The 16344-nt window shown below is 40.0% G+C and overlaps 1 protein-coding gene across 2 annotated transcripts in view; it reads left to right on the top strand.

The window, feature by feature from the left end:
- ABCC4 (ATP binding cassette subfamily C member 4 (PEL blood group)) overlaps positions 1-16344 on the top strand; it is a 154481-nt gene that overhangs the window by 122922 nt on the left and 15215 nt on the right. For both annotated transcript variants that reach the window (XM_062624594.1, XM_062624596.1), the window contains exons 27-29: positions 60-149; positions 604-776; positions 6999-7104. In XM_062624594.1, the coding sequence (XP_062480578.1) occupies positions 60-149; positions 604-776; positions 6999-7104 (369 nt within the window). The remainder of the gene's footprint in view (positions 1-59; positions 150-603; positions 777-6998; positions 7105-16344) is intronic.

Raw genomic sequence — 16344 nt, 5'->3', positions numbered from 1 at the left:
TACCTATTGCAATATAAAACCTGTGTCTGTAATGGAATGCTAATTTTACTGGGTTTTAGGAGCCTGTTTTATTCACTGGAACTATGAGGAAAAACTTAGATCCTTTCAACGAATACACCGATGAAGAGCTGTGGAGTGCCTTGGAAGAGGTGACTTACTAAACTTAGTAATACACATCTGATTTTACAAGCCAGATAACACTACAGTGCTTGTGTGCATTTGGTTTTAGATGTTTTCGTCAAGTTTGATAAGGGCATAGCTGTTGATGGGGAAAGGTAGACCGTTGTGTGTGCGTTTGCATGTGTGTGTAGACGTGTATTGTTATGTAAGCCTTTTATGAAAAAATTATCCTTTGGGATGATGCTTTGGTTATGTTTTGATTCATATCTTACCTTTAATGAACATTAATAGATTCTTAACAATGTGCTTTAATATTTCTAGAGTTCTAATAGCTGACACACTCTGTAATGCAAGTTGGCACTTACTCATTTTGTGTCAGAATATAAAAGGTAAACCCTGCATACTTATTGTTGTGTCATCAGGCACACAATAGCTGATTTAAAAGAGAGTTACTCATCCTACAGTATGTTGACATGTCAACAGGTGCAACTGAAAGAGGCTGTGGAAGATCTACCTAATAAAATGGAGACACAGCTGGCAGAATCTGGGTCTAATTTTAGTGTTGGTCAGAGACAGCTGGTGTGTCTTGCCAGAGCGGTTCTAAAAAAAAACCGGATCCTTATCATCGATGAAGCAACAGCAAATGTGGACCCAAGGTAAAAACAAAATCTGTCATGTTAAGATGGGCTGGTTTTCTTCTTCTAATATGATCATCTGTACTGTAGAGGTGAACTTAATGTGTCGTATTTCTTGTAGTTTGTATTGCTATTTTCTGTTTCTAATGATGGCATCATAAATTGTGTATTCAAAGTAGGGCGGTTGAGCTTTGGCTACAGAGCAGATAATATAAACTAAGCCTTCAAAATATGCCTAATTTCAGTGCATTTCATAGAGCATGGAAATTAATATTCAAAGTTTGTTTGTCCTGCAGCTACAGGTGGGAAGACAAGAACCTCCTTGGAAATGCACATCAGTAAGATCAGAATAGCCATGAAACAAGTCGAGTTCTGTTGGTTTCTCAAAGAAATGCCTGTTGGAAATGAAGATGTAAAAAATAATTAATTAATTAATTAATTACTCTCACCACCACCACCCCCCCACCCCCCCCCCCAAAAAAAAAACAACCCAAAAAAAACCACCAAAAAATAGGTGAAAAATGGCTGTAAGCAAAACTGGATACTTCTGGTTATGAGATGCTATGAGATGCTGTGCCTTCAGATGGCTCATATGCCAGTTTAATAAGTTACAGATGAAACAGGGGTGAGGGGGGAAAGGTAAGCTGTCCTAAACACCAGAGGAATTGCAAAACAGATTTGGAGATGTTTAAAGCTACAGGAGGGACTCATTCATAATTCATTATTTTGTCTTGTATAATGCAGGCAGGGAGAACTTTCCTGAATTCATTCCTGTTTGAACTACAGTTGTACTTCTAGAAGAACATCCAACCTCAATAGAAAAAAAAAAATCAATGACAACCCTTGTTAAACTGTTCCAATAGCTAAGTACCCCCACTGTTAATTTTTGAAACATTTGAAATGCTGGTGGAAATATTTTAGAAACAATGCTGCAAACGTACTGCATCAATTAGTTTGAGCTGAATATATAGTTCCAACAAACTATGGCTTGAGGGAGAACTCAAGAGGACAATAACACAGCAAGTCCCTCAAACAGATGCATTAAGGATTTTGTATGTCATCTGGGCGTGACTCATTTTTATAACATCTTCTTGGGGGAGAAGTGGTGCCACTAGGGTAGCTTTGCAGTTCAGCTGACAGTGTATTTCTAAAACCTTTAGAGAAGTGCATTCCCTTCCCAGAGGTTCTATTTTTCTTTTTTTTTTTTCTTATTAGTTTATTTTTGACTGAGCTCTGATAGATAAATTGTGATTAATCATAGCTCTGGAAATTTAATACCATCTTACTCATCCTCCCTATCTCACATGTGTGTGTTCTCAACTTGCACTATCCATTTAATTGATCTTGATTAATATGTGCTGCAATATATATTATAATAAGGTAAATGTTTGTTTGTATCAACTCTAGGCATAACAATACAAATAATAACTTGGAACTTCTTTGAATTCAGTTTGCATTACAGTCATTATTACCTTTTCCTTAATGTGTTGCTATAACTAGAGCCAAGTATTTTTCAGCTGTGCAATCTGATAGGACGCTTGTCAGGAAATGCTGATGTGGGTTGCTTAACTGAGCAGTCAGGGAGGCATTTTTGGCATGTAAGGGAAACCTTCTTCTCTTCTGATGCACAACCCCCATTCCTGGCACCCTTGTCTCTAGCCTGGCGGCAAGCGCACATCGCATCAAGCACCTGGGATAGGAAACCATGGGGAGCAGCCGCTGGCTCTGGAGATATTATTTCTTGTTTTGTTGTTTTTCTGGCTCTTGATCTCTTTGCCTCAAGTGCTGCTGCAACTGTGTCCCTTCTCCAGTTCAGCCTAGAAGCACATGTGAGAAAGGCAAGGTTTGGGGTGGGAGAAGGAGAAGGAAGGGTGAGGTGACATGAGGCAGTAGATATTATAGCAGGGTGCAAATTCGTTCTTCTCCTTCCTTCTTAACATCTTCCAGCTCCCATATGTACCCTTATTTTTCCTCTTGCTCTTCGTAGCTACCAGTAGTTATGCAGCAGGGGTGTCAGTGCTGTCGTGAGGGAAAGGAGGAGCTTGCCATAAAGAAGGTTGCCCTAATTCAGACTACTTGCATGTTTTATGTGATGACTGAGTGACATTTAATTTGATCTTACCTTCTTGGTCCTGAAGCTGTCATTCTCACTCCAAAGAGTGGAGTCATTTGAAAGCAGTTGAACCATTCTGGAAAGCTGTATGAAATATGGAGCAGAAGAGCTGAAAATCTTTCTGTGGTTGCTTTAGTGATATATTGAAACAAAATCCTTAGTAACTGAGACTTTTTTCAACTACTCAGTAAGTTGAACTTACAAAGCTTTCTGCAAACTAGTTACAATATGATGCATTAGCTCATATTTTTACCACTTATAGAAGACAAAACTTATTGGGAGCACTCCACTGCCACCTTTTTACATTGGTTGTTTATTAAGTCTGGTAAAAACAGCCACTGCACATAGTTCAGTTCATTAATCACCTTAAATCAGCTTAACCTTGTCAGGTTTAACCTTTTATTACATCTTACTGCTGTCTGTATTTGTTTCCCTTGTGGAGAAATTATCTAAAGCCACTCAGGAATTGTGTAGTGTGAGATATACTTCTAGGACTATCCCAAGAGGACATTAGACTGAAGATAATGGCTTATCCAATGTTCCTTTCAGCAGCTTGGTTGCCTTTTATTCAGGTTGTATTTATTCTTGCTGTTTAGATAGTTTTCTTTTTACACAGTCAGTGAGTTCAGGTTATACCAGATCTGGGGTTGCTGTGAAACTTGGTGTTAGGATCCTCAACCCGTGATGCCAGTGGGACAGCCATACCACCATTTTGTGTTTTCTTATTATACTGCTCCTTGTGATGGGGAGTACTGTGGTTCCCATTTTCATATAATCAGATTAGGGTTGAGCTGTTGTCATCCAGCAGTCTGGTTTTGGTATTCAAGTTACATCTTTGGTTTCTAATGTACCTGAAAGATGATGGGGTTTGATCCACTGAGGTGGCTGATGGAATCACTTGGCACTTGAGAAGCTACTTGCTCAGTGTGGTAGGGTCCACAAAGGGTCCATTTATATCCTGAAAAAAGGCAGCAATGCTGCTTCCTTTGGCACTTTTCTAGAGGGTAGACTGCTCTAGATAGTCTTTGCACTCTGTCAGCATGTAATTCTGTACACAGATCCTAGATTTTCTTGCCTTTCCTACCTTCTTCCCAAGATTCTCCTAGAGGTTACTGGTGGTGCTTCTGCCTGCCACCCCAAAAAAAACTGTACTACAAGATCTACCATGAACTGTAGAGAGGATCTGATTGAGTTCCTGTCAGTGGACATGTCTGCATGAGATTTCATACTGTGGTATTTAAAGATGGAGCTATTAGATATGTTTCTGATTACTTTGTAGTCTCATTTTTGCAACATTTGTCACACCCACAATATGGCCAGCAGTTTCTTATTACAGAAAAGCTTATATTCAAGAAATACCTGTTTAAGATAATAGTTTGATAGTATCTATCTGAGAATGAGGAATAGGTTTTATTGTAGATGTAGGAAGAGGTGGTGCTCTAAGGAATGCATGTAATAAAGGGAGATACAATAAATGAATGCAGAGGACAGGGATGTTGAAGGGTGAGGCATTCTTCTCAGATAACAATAGGAATAACCTGAGAGTTACAAATCATTTTGAGCCCTTTAAAAAGTTGTTTCCAAAATCCTTGAGCGAGCTGTGATTCTCTGTGCTCCGTAGTAGCTCTGCATGAAAGCTCACCTTGAGCTAGACTATAAGGAAAGAAAAAGGCTTTTTTTACATACTTCTAAGGAGTATTGAGGCTTTTGTTTCTGTTTTGCCATTCTAACCATTACAGAGAACACATCCTGCCATCTATGTAAGCCTCTCCCCTGCTGAGTGTTCTCATGTGCGGCCATGATTTTTCCCTTTAGGAAGGGAGAGCAGTCACGTCATTGAGGCATTGCTGAGAAGATAGCAAAAACAGATACATGCATTAACACTGAAAGCTGTGATATTGGTGTGATGTGGGGCACTAATGATGAACGACTTCTTTTCTCAAGAAAACTGTTAACACACAAGGATAAAGAGCATGGCTCTGTCCTTATTTTTCCTGTCTCTTCCCTTGACTGCATACTAGCCTTGGTTCAAAAAGAGATGTTGAGGAACACCTGTTTCCCACCATGTGCTTCATCTGCTTTTAGGAAGCAGAAGGACTAAGTCTTCTCAGACTGTGACCCAGAACCTGGTTTGCTTAAGCTCATGACAGAGTGTAAATGTTTCTGGCCCCAGATGAAGATGACAGTCAGCATGTGTGGGAACTGTTACTTAACTGTTTATGTCTTCCTTCTCTATGATCATTCTGTCATCAGCAGGCATCTGTCTATTCCTTGTCATGCTGATTGCTTAAGCTGTTTGTAACAGAACTTATGTTCAGTCAGTCCTTCAGTGCCTGAGCTTGTGCTTTCTTCTGTGGAAACTTAGAGGTTAATCCATTCTTCTAAGTCATCCTGTTCTTCTGAAGCTGCTTTGTCTGCCTTTTATTGCTAGTGCCTCCTGACATGGTGGCATCAGAACAATTCTTTTTGCTTAATTTATGAAGTGATACTAAATACTTATCATGTGCAGACAGATTCAATGTAGAAAATGTTGTACTTCTGTCTAAAAAATAATTTGTCAGAGGAAGACATGTATTGCATGGAACTTTATTGTATTTTATTTGATTTTTCTAGTGACTTTTAACAATTTGAAGAAATGAGGCTTTGTAAGCAACTGGTTGAAGCCAACATGGCTGCCTAAATATACTGGTTTATCCAGACATCTTCTTTGTCTTGTTTTAACCCTTTCTACAGCATTTATATATATTCTCCAGTCATTATATATAAAAGTAACATTTAATGTTTTAATAAAAATCCTGGAAATCAGAACCTCTAAAACTTCTAGGCTGGAGCTTCCTAACTCCAGCTGCAGCTAACTAACCCCAGTATACTTTTCAGTTCTTTGCGTCTCCCTTCTATCTCGCATGCAAATTTTAATTCCTGTACCTTCTTCCCCATTGTCATCACTCGTTGTTTTGGGGTTTTTTTTTGAAGGCTAATGGGCAATATGCGAGTATTCACATGGCCTGGCTTTGTGCCAGAGTTGGAAACCAAGGCTTCCTATGCAATGTGAGCTGCCTCTAGAGGGCATTCATCACCTGATGGCTGCCTAATTCAAGGGCTCCTTCCAGCCATGCCTTTCCCCTTTCATTGACTAAAGAGAGGACTATATAGATTTCCACATGCAAGCCTGACTAGTATGCTCTATGTTAAGCGGTGTCAGTGCTTCTCTTGTACAGTTTGTTACTTGAATACTCTCCAGTTTTCTGACTATTGCACCTCTTTTACCATAATGCTTATTTATACAGCTAAAGAATTTTTGTGTTTTATGTATCTTTTAGTATAATTTTATTTCTTTTTCACTGTTCTTGGCTTTGTGACATTTATCACGTTAATAACCCTATGCTTCAGTGTCTGTGCTCTATCTTAGTTTTCATTCTTTACAAATCTTATGTTTTCTCCTGATATTCTTTTCTTATGTGGTTGATTAATGTAGTAGAACGAGGCTCTTAACTTAAAAGCTCTTATTCCTTTCCTTGGATTGTGTGTTCCAGTTAACACTTTTGATTAATAGAGCATGCCTGATTTTCTTTTTTCTGTATTCAGGTTCTTGAGCTACTCCAGTCCTGCTTTAGTTTACCAGCCACCTTCTCTACATAGCCATCTTTTGCAGTTGAGATCAAGAACTTTGATTATAGTCTGTCTTGTGTTCATTCTTCAGTTGATCTATTGCAATGAAGGATATTTACTTTCACCTACTTTTCTTCACTGCTTAAGCAAACTAATGCTTGAAAGAAAGTGGCAATTACTTTTTTTTTCCGTGTAAAAATCCCTAGGAATATCTGATGGCAGAATTTTTCTCTTTCTGTAACCAAAGCCTGGGAAATTAGTCTCCTGAAATGAAACCTATTGGTCTACTTGCAAGAAGAAACTCTTTCGTCCTCAGGTATTTAGAGGATACATTTTTAGAGTATGTTTCATGATATGCCCCCAAGTCATCTAACGTAATGAGAGGAAGAAGTACTATAACGACCTCATAAGCGTATTTCCTGCTATACAGTCATGTTTGATGAAGTCGTAAAATCTGCCTGCCAGTCAGTTATCTATGCAAACATCTTATTTTTGTCTGCATTGCTCTTGCTGTGTTTCAGAACAGATGAGTTCATTCAGAAGACGATCCGTGAAAAGTTTGCTCACTGCACAGTGCTGACCATTGCACACCGCTTGAACACCATTATTGACAGTGACAGGATTATGGTAAGAGAGTTAACTAGTTAATTTATTTTTTTTTTCGTTTTCTTTTCCCTGAAGAAGAATGTTATTGACTCTTTCTTCTTAACTTATATCCAAAAGTGGTCAGAAGTTGAAGTTGTTTTTCAGGCTTATCCTAGTTAACCTAGTTACCCTAGTTACTGTGATTTGCAACTCATAAAACCATAGAAGTAATGACCTGAAAAGACTTCTTACATTGTCTGGCCCTGTGGTTTCCTACCTGCGAGGCATGAACCCATTGCAGGTGAGGCGCAGCAGCAGACCTGAGCAAATAAACTTTGCCAGCACAGGAGACTGTGAAGACACACCCAAGAGGCTCTGGACAGAGTCAGCTGGATTTGGTCAGGTCTATTAATTCAGTCTCGGTGGGCTGAGGGAGGCAGTGACAATAGTTAGTGGTGTGGGATGTGTGAGGAGGAAGTGGTATAGGTTCTGGGGTAGGAGACATGGAGGTAAGGAGGCAGCAGCTGCCTTGGGGCAAGGGTGGTGGTGGGAGAAGTGGAACTAGACTGGTGAGGTAATGAACACTGCCAGCTTTCTATAGCAAGGTTCAAACAGAAAAGATGAAGTATCACCAATTCAACAGTCTCTGCCACCTTTGTTTCCAACACAGCAGCAATAGTCTTTGCCAGTATGAAGTGCCTTCTGTACTATCTTGTCTGCTCCACAGTGTGTTGCACACACATAGAAATTAAGAAGTACCTGCAGATTATTTTCATAAAGGCAGTGGTCTTCCCTAGGCTCTCAGGAGATCAGGCTGGTCTGTGTCCTTGAAATGATGTGCAGCCTGCAGGTTTGCAATTTTCTGCAGTAGGAACAGGAGCTCTTTGCAAGCATTTTCTTCACAGCCAGTTAATGAAGTAGCTGAGAGTGGGCAAACCGTGTTCATGAGTGGAACTCAAATTTAACTGGGCTTCAATCAGAAATTACCCTTCACCTCCCGGTGGTAACTTTAAAAAATTACTTTCTTCAGCTTTGTGAAAATGAAGCATATTAATTCTTTCATGTTTTTTAGTGGATACTCAAAACATTTTAAAATTTGTGATTGAGTTACAGTGGTTGTCTGAAATACACAAAATGAAACAATTTGGTCTACTGAGGTGGGTGGTGTTCTGAGCAGTAGAATAGATTGTGAACTGAGTGATTATAGTTTACTTACAAAGAAAGAAACCAGCAGAACTGCCATAAGTAGTCATATAATTGCAAGCATTTAACATATAATAAATAAATATTTTCTTCACTGGTGAATACCTCCCCACAGGTCTAATGGATATGTTGGTGTTTTCTACAACTGAAGTGAACAAAAGATTTGTGAGGAAACAACTGTGACCTAATTAATAGCTGTGTGTGCTTGTTAGCTGTCCAAAGGGATTTCTGTGGGTTTTGGTTCATTAACTACCATTAACATGTTATGCACAGAATGCTCTTTCCATGAAGATGTTTTCATGGGTTTACCTTTAATACACAGTTGTAATGAAAACGAAATGTTTTGTTTACTTTTTTGCCAAAAAACATTGGAAAAAAGCATGGAAATCACCCTTCTCCCCAAATTGCTCAGTGTTATTACCAACTATGTAGCTACTCTACTGCATTTTTAGAGTCTGTACATTATTCTTAAGCTTATGTGGTTTCAGTTTAGCCACTGTTCAGATTTTGTTTCCTAAAAACGCATTTATGTTCATACATTGTCTGATAGTCTTTTTTGAATGCGTTTGACCTCTTCAGAGCATTAAAGAACAGCTTTGCAAGATGATGTGCCTTTTAGTCCACAGTTACTCGTAACTCTTAAATATTTTTCACCTTTTCACATTGCTCCGCTTTGATCTTACAGATTTCTGTAATTTTAGAGGGGAAAAAGAAGAGTGATAAGGGAGAAAGGGGTGAAAGGAGCTAGTGATACTGTTTCTGGACAAATCAGAAATATGATCACATATTTAGAATGATCAGAGTTATGGCACATGTGCTTTTGTTACACTTTTAATTGCTTCAGTTTAGTCAGGCATGTAACACCTAGTGGGAATATAGCAGAATTTTAGAAGAGTAAGAAAAGTACATGTTAAAAAACTCAAGGAAAAATAACAGAAGATTTAACTATTATGAGTGCCTTAACAATAAAAAGAGCATTCATAGAAAAATTAATTATTTACTTCAGTATCACAAAAGTTGAGAAGACTCAGCTGAAGAAAGCTTTCAGTGTATTTTAAAATTTGGTTAGTCAATAATGTGTTTTAGTAATTCACAAATCCAAATTGATGCAGATTCTTTTTTAAGAGTAGAAATGCACAAACCAAAATGCATTGTTCTTCCATTACTTGGTATTATTAAAAACCCTGGGTTTGTTTCTTCTTCAGCTGAGACCTCTAGTGCAATAATGCCTTCATTATATATTATTATTCATTATAAGCCATCCCAAATCTCAGTTGTTTGCTATCATTGTAAATTTGTTAGGAAGCTAGAGAAGAAGATGGAACCTGGCAGTTGGAATATTAACAATTGTCTTTTGAAAAATAATGAGTAAAGTTATTTTTCAGAGAATTTTGAACAAACTTGTTCAACTCTCTTAACACAGTCTCTGAAGTTCAAGCCCATTACCGAATAAGCATATATAACTTGAACATAAACTAGGGTTTCCCTCCCTTCCCATAAAATCAGTTTGAAAGGAACCTCAGGAGGTCTCTAGTGTAACCTCCTGCTCAAAACAAGGTCAGCACTAATTTCAGATCAGGTTGCTTGGGGCTTTTTCCATCTGGGTCTTGAAGACAGTGAAAGTTCGGGATTCCACAGTCTCTCTGGGCAGTCTGCCCCAATGTTTATTTATCTGCCATGAAATCTGGTTTTTTTCCTTATATCCAGTTGAAGCCTCCCTTCATTTTAGGGCAGTTGTTTCTCATTTTCCACTGTGTATCTCACTAAAGACCCTGCTCCTGTCCTGTAAGTAACTTCCTTGTAGGTAGGGGAAGATAGTCCCCTGAAGTCATCTGTTCTCCAGGGTGAACAAGCACTGCTCCATCAGCCTCTCCCTGTAGGTCAAGTGCTCCAGTCCACTGTCCATGCTGGTGACATTATTACAAACTTGCTCCAATTTACCCTCATCTTTCTTGTATTGACGGATCAAAACTGGTCACCATATTCCAGATCTGATCTGTTGAACGCTGAATAAAGCTATTCCCTTGCTCTGCCCTCTTGTTAATACTCCTGGCACACTGCTTGACTCCCGTTAACTTACTAAACACCGGGATCCCACTACCTTTTCAGCACAGCTGATGCCCAGGCAATTACTCCCCAACTGGTATTGGTGCAGGGGGTCAGTCAATTCCAGTTTCAGAACTTTGCATCTGTGTGTCATTGTTGAGAGTCATGAAGTTCATGCTGACCTATTCTTTTAGCCTGTCTAGGTCAAAATAGCTTTGAATGTCATGGGATCATAGGATAGAGTTGGAAAGGACCTTAAGATCATCTAGTTCCAGCCCCCTTGCTATAGGCAGAGGCACCTCACACTAGACCATGTGACATGTCAACCCTGTCTTAAGCGTATTGACTGTAATCTCAGGTTTGGCATTGTCCACAAGCTTTTGATTTAATTCATTTTAATTGCTGGTCAAAGCAGAATTTTCCAAAAAGAAATTAGTCACATTTATGGTTAATCCAAACCTTAAAAAAAAAAAAAACAACAACAACAAAACAACCAGAAAATAATTTGGGAAAGTCATGAGAAAATGTCAAGTTAGATGAGTATGGAAATAGGAACTGAACGTGAACTGTTGCATGTCTGCTCACACCCATCATAATAACCGGTTCTATTTTAGAAGAGAAGAAAAGCCTACTGGAATAGGAAAAAAAGGAAGAACAGAATACATTTGATACAACTGTAGACAAATCTGGCCTCAGGAGTTGTTTTAATTCTCGTTTGTTCCATTCCCAAAACCATACCTATGGTTTCATAATCCAGGTCACGCCTTAAGAGTATTTCCATTATATCTGTCTTGGTGATAAACACATTTTATCAGAACTTCAAACGCTTAAAATCATTGAGGGAAGAGCTGTATTGTGTAACGTGATACTCTCTAACCCAATCACCTCAATGAGTAATATTACATTGCTCTTGCATAGGACCTTTCATCTGGAAATTGTAACGCTCTTTATAAACATTAATTAATTAAACTTCAAACACCTGGGTGAGATAGGGAAGTATCCATACAATCTTTGGAACCAAAATTGGAAAGACTTGTTAAGTCAGACCATCAAATAATACTACCATAAAATTATAATCCAGCGGTTTTCAAACTCCTTCCCCCTCTCCCCTGTGCCTTCCCTCACTGCTGCTCCAGTGTCTCATAGGACATCTTCTCATTCCTTTTTCATTAGTTTGAGAACTCCGGTTGTAACTCCTCCCATAAGGTGCTAGCAGTACCTGGTTTTAGCTTTTTGGCACAAGCAGCCTCACTGTTCCTTAGCAGAAGGGGAGGATGGTATAAATGAATATGCCTCTTTTGTGATGGCAAATCCTGGCAGAACCTCATCTCAGGCTTGCTCCACTGGCCCCTCATTCCACGTAGTTTCCCTACCGCCACAACAGCTGCTTTCCTATCCTGTCCTCACCTTAGAGGTCAGGGGCCTTTTACATAAATTGCATCTGCGGCCAGGAAGGCACCGCTCCCAAGACTTCCAGTGGTATCTCGTAAAATCCCAGTCACCCACTCCTCCCCCTCCTATCTGCTTCCTTCTCCAGCTTGAGAAATACTTCTTAGAAACCATGTTTTTACAGAGGGGAAAACTGAAGCATACAGAAGTTGAGGCTCATCCAGGGACATAGTGAATCAGTATCAAATTAAGTATATGCATCTGGCAAGAGCCTGATGGCAGTTGTGTGCTGTATATGCTATGCCATGGTATTTCTGTAGGAAAGCCACAGAGCAGTCAAAACTTGCGTGTTTTCCAATGACAAGGATGTTTCTCCACAGAGACTTTTCATATCAATGCAATACTTCTTTGAAATGGAAACTCTTTATGCAGGCAGAACTTGATCTAGTAATTAAAATCTGTCATTCAAATAGGAAGTTTTTGATGAAGAGAATCACGGGAAGAGATTTGATTTATTTACAGGGAAAACCTGTTGTGGTTACGTTCTGAAATGAGTAATAGTCAGGGTAACAATACAATGTACTTCACAGCTAGACTTGTGTTGTTTTTTTAGTCAGTAGAAAATGACTTCCCACATCTCCCGCATGCAGTTGTTCTCATGTTGCCAACATTGCATTTACCATGATGGAACATCTAAGCCTCATAAATCAGGTACTGTGCTTTATACACTGTAGACATCTAACCTTAGCAGGGCAATCAGTCCACTAAGAGTAGGTGTGAACACCTTGAAAGCAAATGGAAAACTCTGGGGAGAGATCCAGGCAGTTTGCATGGTGAAAGAGGGGAGTCACCTACAGCTGGATAAAAAATGCTATGCAGTAGACAGGATCCAAGCGCTTGTCTCTCTATGGAGTTCTGGTATCTGACCCAGTATTGCACATTAATACCCATTCATCCAGTTCGAGATGGGACAGCGGTGTTATTAGACACCTAAGCAGCAGCATGATAGTGATGGCAGTGCTGCCCTTCCTTAGCTTGGGGACGGCGGCATTCTTCCAGGAATTACGGAAATCTGTGTTCTGCATTGTCCTCTGTCTGAGGCTATCTGGATGCAATGCTCCCTGTTCCCTGGAAAGTGCTGTACCCACCAGTGTCCACATGGCAGTCAGGTTAAGGCCAGTCTCCACACTTCCTTTTGAATCTGTATGCTGCCAGAAATGTAAGAGTCATGGAGCTTCAGGGAGAATAAGCGCGAAGGAGTCTGAATGCAGCCCAGTGAGAAGCAGAGCTTTTGAAGGAGTGGGGAGCCCTCGCTGACCTACTGATACATTTGCGTGAGCTTCTGCTGCTGTGGCCCAGCTTCAGATGGAGTTGTGGAGAATGTAGGAATGTGGTGGTGGTACACTTAAATTAGTAGACTTAAAGCTTTAAGTGCTGTGGTCTATTGGCTCTTCCTTTAGGAGGTCTTTTTTGCCACTTACTTAAATATCGCTGCTGGAAAATGAATGTATTTTACAGTAAATCTTACACATTCTGTTTAGGGGGAATTATATAAGTCACAACATACAGAAACGTGTAGTCCTAGTTGTTGACCAGTTCCTTGTGAAAACTGCGTGTTACTTCTGATGTTGACTCTCACATCTTAAGTATGTATGTGTAGGGCTGTTTTCTTGATGAAGAGCTACCTGTTGACAGATACAGGCCATCAAGTGCATAAGATAGCTAAGAGAGATCAGTTGACAAGACCATAAATTTTCCTGGAACCTGGGATGGTAAAGCATGAAGTGTTATGAAAAGCAGAAGTAATTAGGTCCACATTCAGAACTGCTTTTCAGACCTTCAAAACTCTGAAGTAGGAGAACTGCACGGGTGTAAAATGGGTTTGTTTGGGGGGTTTTTTCCTTGTTCTGTAATACAGAGCTGGAAGGGGTTTTGACCTCATATTAGCCCAGTATTCAAGAGTGCAGTAAAATATTATCGTGTATTATACTTGTGCTGTTGAAGTCTGTTCTGTTAAAAGAATTTTAAGGAACTTAGTGGATTGTAGTAGCTTGAATCATAGAATCATAGAATAGTTAGGGTTGGAAAGGACCTTAAGATCATCTAGTTCCAACCCCCCTGCCATAGGCAGGGACACCTCACACTAAACCATGCCACCCAAGGCTCTGTCCAGCCTGGTCTTGAACACTGCCAGGGATGGAGCATTTACCACTTCCTTGGGCAACCTGTTCCAGTGCCTCATCACCCTCACAGTAAAGAACTTTATTTTTATCCAACCTGAAGTTCTCTTGTTTAAGTTTGAACTCATTATCCCTTGGCCTATCACTACAGTCCCTGATGATTAGTCCCTCTCCAGCATCCAAATGAAAGCCAAATTTTTTAAACTAGATACCTAATCCTTCACAGGAATTTTAAAGTACCTGTGGATCTGAAACCAACAGTCTGCAGTAAAGTAGCTAAATTCATATTTATGCACCTGCTGTCATTATTCAAAAGGAACAAACACCAATAAAACTCCTTTTTTGACTAAGCCTCTGTCTTGAAAATATGCAGTATTAGGACTAAATTTATTTCTTTTTATTCAACCTGAATATCAGAGCTGGCCCAGGTGTCTGTACAATGAGTCAAAATCACAATGAGCTTGAAAAGATACTAGGATTGTTGGTTTTCTTTGCCAGTTTTAAGCCGCATCTCTCCAAAACATTGGCATCTTTGAGTTCTTAAAAGCTGCTCCCATCTCAGTAGGGCTTCCCAACAAGATTCTTTTGCCTAAATAAAACAGCTGATGATTACGGCAGAACTTCAGCTGAGAGCATTCAGATGAAGAGCTGCATTACTGCAGGGAGTGAAGCCAGTGTTTGATGAACCTTGATCTCTCATTCTGTCAGTCATTAGTGTGTGAATGTGTTTCCATCAGTGTAAGGACAGGACAGTTGGACATGGACCTGCTTGAGCGAGTCCAGAGGAGGGCCATGGGGATGATCAGAGGAATGGAGCACCTCTGCTATAGAGACCGGCTGAGAGTTTAGCTTGTTCAGCATGGAGAAAGCTCCAGGAAGGCCTTATAAGCAGCCTTCCAGTACCTAAAGGGGGCCTCAAGAAATCTGGAGAGGGACTTTTTACAAGGGCATGTAGTGACAGGGTGAGGGGGAATGGCTTTAACCTGAAAGGGGATAGATTTAGATTAGACATTAGGAAGCAATTCTTCCCTGTAAGGGTGGTGAGGCACTGGCACAGTTTGTCCAGAGAAGCTGTAGCTGCCCCATCCCTGGCAGTGTTCAAGGCCAGGCTGGAGGGGACTTTGAGCAACCTGGTCTAGTGGAAGATGTCCCTGCCCATGGCAGAGGGGATGGAGCTGCGTGAGCTTTAAGGTCCCTTCCAACCCAAACCATTCTACTAACATCTGTGGAGAATGATAATTTTTTTTTTTCTCCCTCAGAGACACTATATTGTTGTTTAAAAACAAATTAGCACAGGACATGCTCGTGGCTGATGCTTTGAACAGAGAGTTTCTGATAAGGTGAAACTCTGTGCATGGCAGCTGAGCCACAAGTTCGTTGACATCCAAAACTGATAAAACAAGAGACATTCCCAGTCATCTGCAACAATATTCCTTAACCCCTTGAAAAGTATAATATCCTTGTAACTTACCTAACTTTGTAAGAGCCTCAAAAGCCTTATTAGAGAGTAGGATTTCTGAAACCAAAGTGTATCTTTCGCCACTTCAGGGCCACATTTGAGCCATTCTGCAATACCAATTGAGAAATGTGGCTTTACTGTGATGGAAACAGTCATTACTGATTGACCAAGGGAGAGTTTTGTCAGCATTTACTGCTGCTGGTAAGAGCTGGCATGAGGTCCCTTTATACTTTCTAAGGCAAAGGTTGGACTTGCACTGGTATATCAGATGTTCTGAGGTGGGAAAACTGAACAGTACAAGAGGTATCTGCAGTGGCTGGTTAACAGGCTTCTTCCCTCCAACAGAATACAGGAGGAGTTAATATATAGTGATTATCAGTAGAATAAGACTCATTACTACTTACATAATTGATATTTTTTCCCCACAACATTCCAGACAGCTTACAGTGGCATGCCATCAGATGGAGAAAAAGAAGGTAGAATTTTAAGCCCCTGCAAGAAAAAATAACTCATACGTGAAACAATTTATCAGGCAGTGTTGCATGCTCGATTTTCCCTGAGTTATAGCTCAAGAATAATTTTAGTTTAAAGAAATCTGTTTCTGGTTACGGAGCAAAATGACCGAAGTTTCCTTTCCTGTGAAGCAGGGGAAGGTGAGCAGGGGGTACATGGCAAATCCCAGGGACCAGTGGCAGGTTTGTCATTGTTATAACAAAGTTAAGCTCTGCTGAGATGAGATATTTGGAAAGACTGAAAATAATCATTCAGATTGTACAAAGGTAAATGCCCAAGTGTGCTCTGCTTTGTTTGTACATGTGATATATGAAAAGTACATTATTTGGCACCAAATTTGTCTGGAATTACTGTTAGAGTAATTTGCATAGGAACCCTGAAGAAGCTTGGGGAATGCTTAGGTTAAGCCTGAGGAATGAAAAGAAACACAACAAAAATCCAGAGGACAGCCAGACAAAGCCCCGCTACTAAAAAAGAAAAACCAAAAGGGAG

The sequence above is a fragment of the Pezoporus occidentalis genome, unplaced genomic scaffold (assembly GCF_034315485.1).
Source record: "Pezoporus occidentalis ecotype Australia unplaced genomic scaffold, CSIRO_AGI_Poc_V1 ctg27, whole genome shotgun sequence".
Lineage (NCBI taxonomy): Eukaryota > Metazoa > Chordata > Aves > Psittaciformes > Psittacidae > Pezoporus > Pezoporus occidentalis.
The sequence above is the reverse complement of the archived record's forward strand: the minus strand, read 5'-3'. Positions and strand labels throughout refer to the sequence as shown.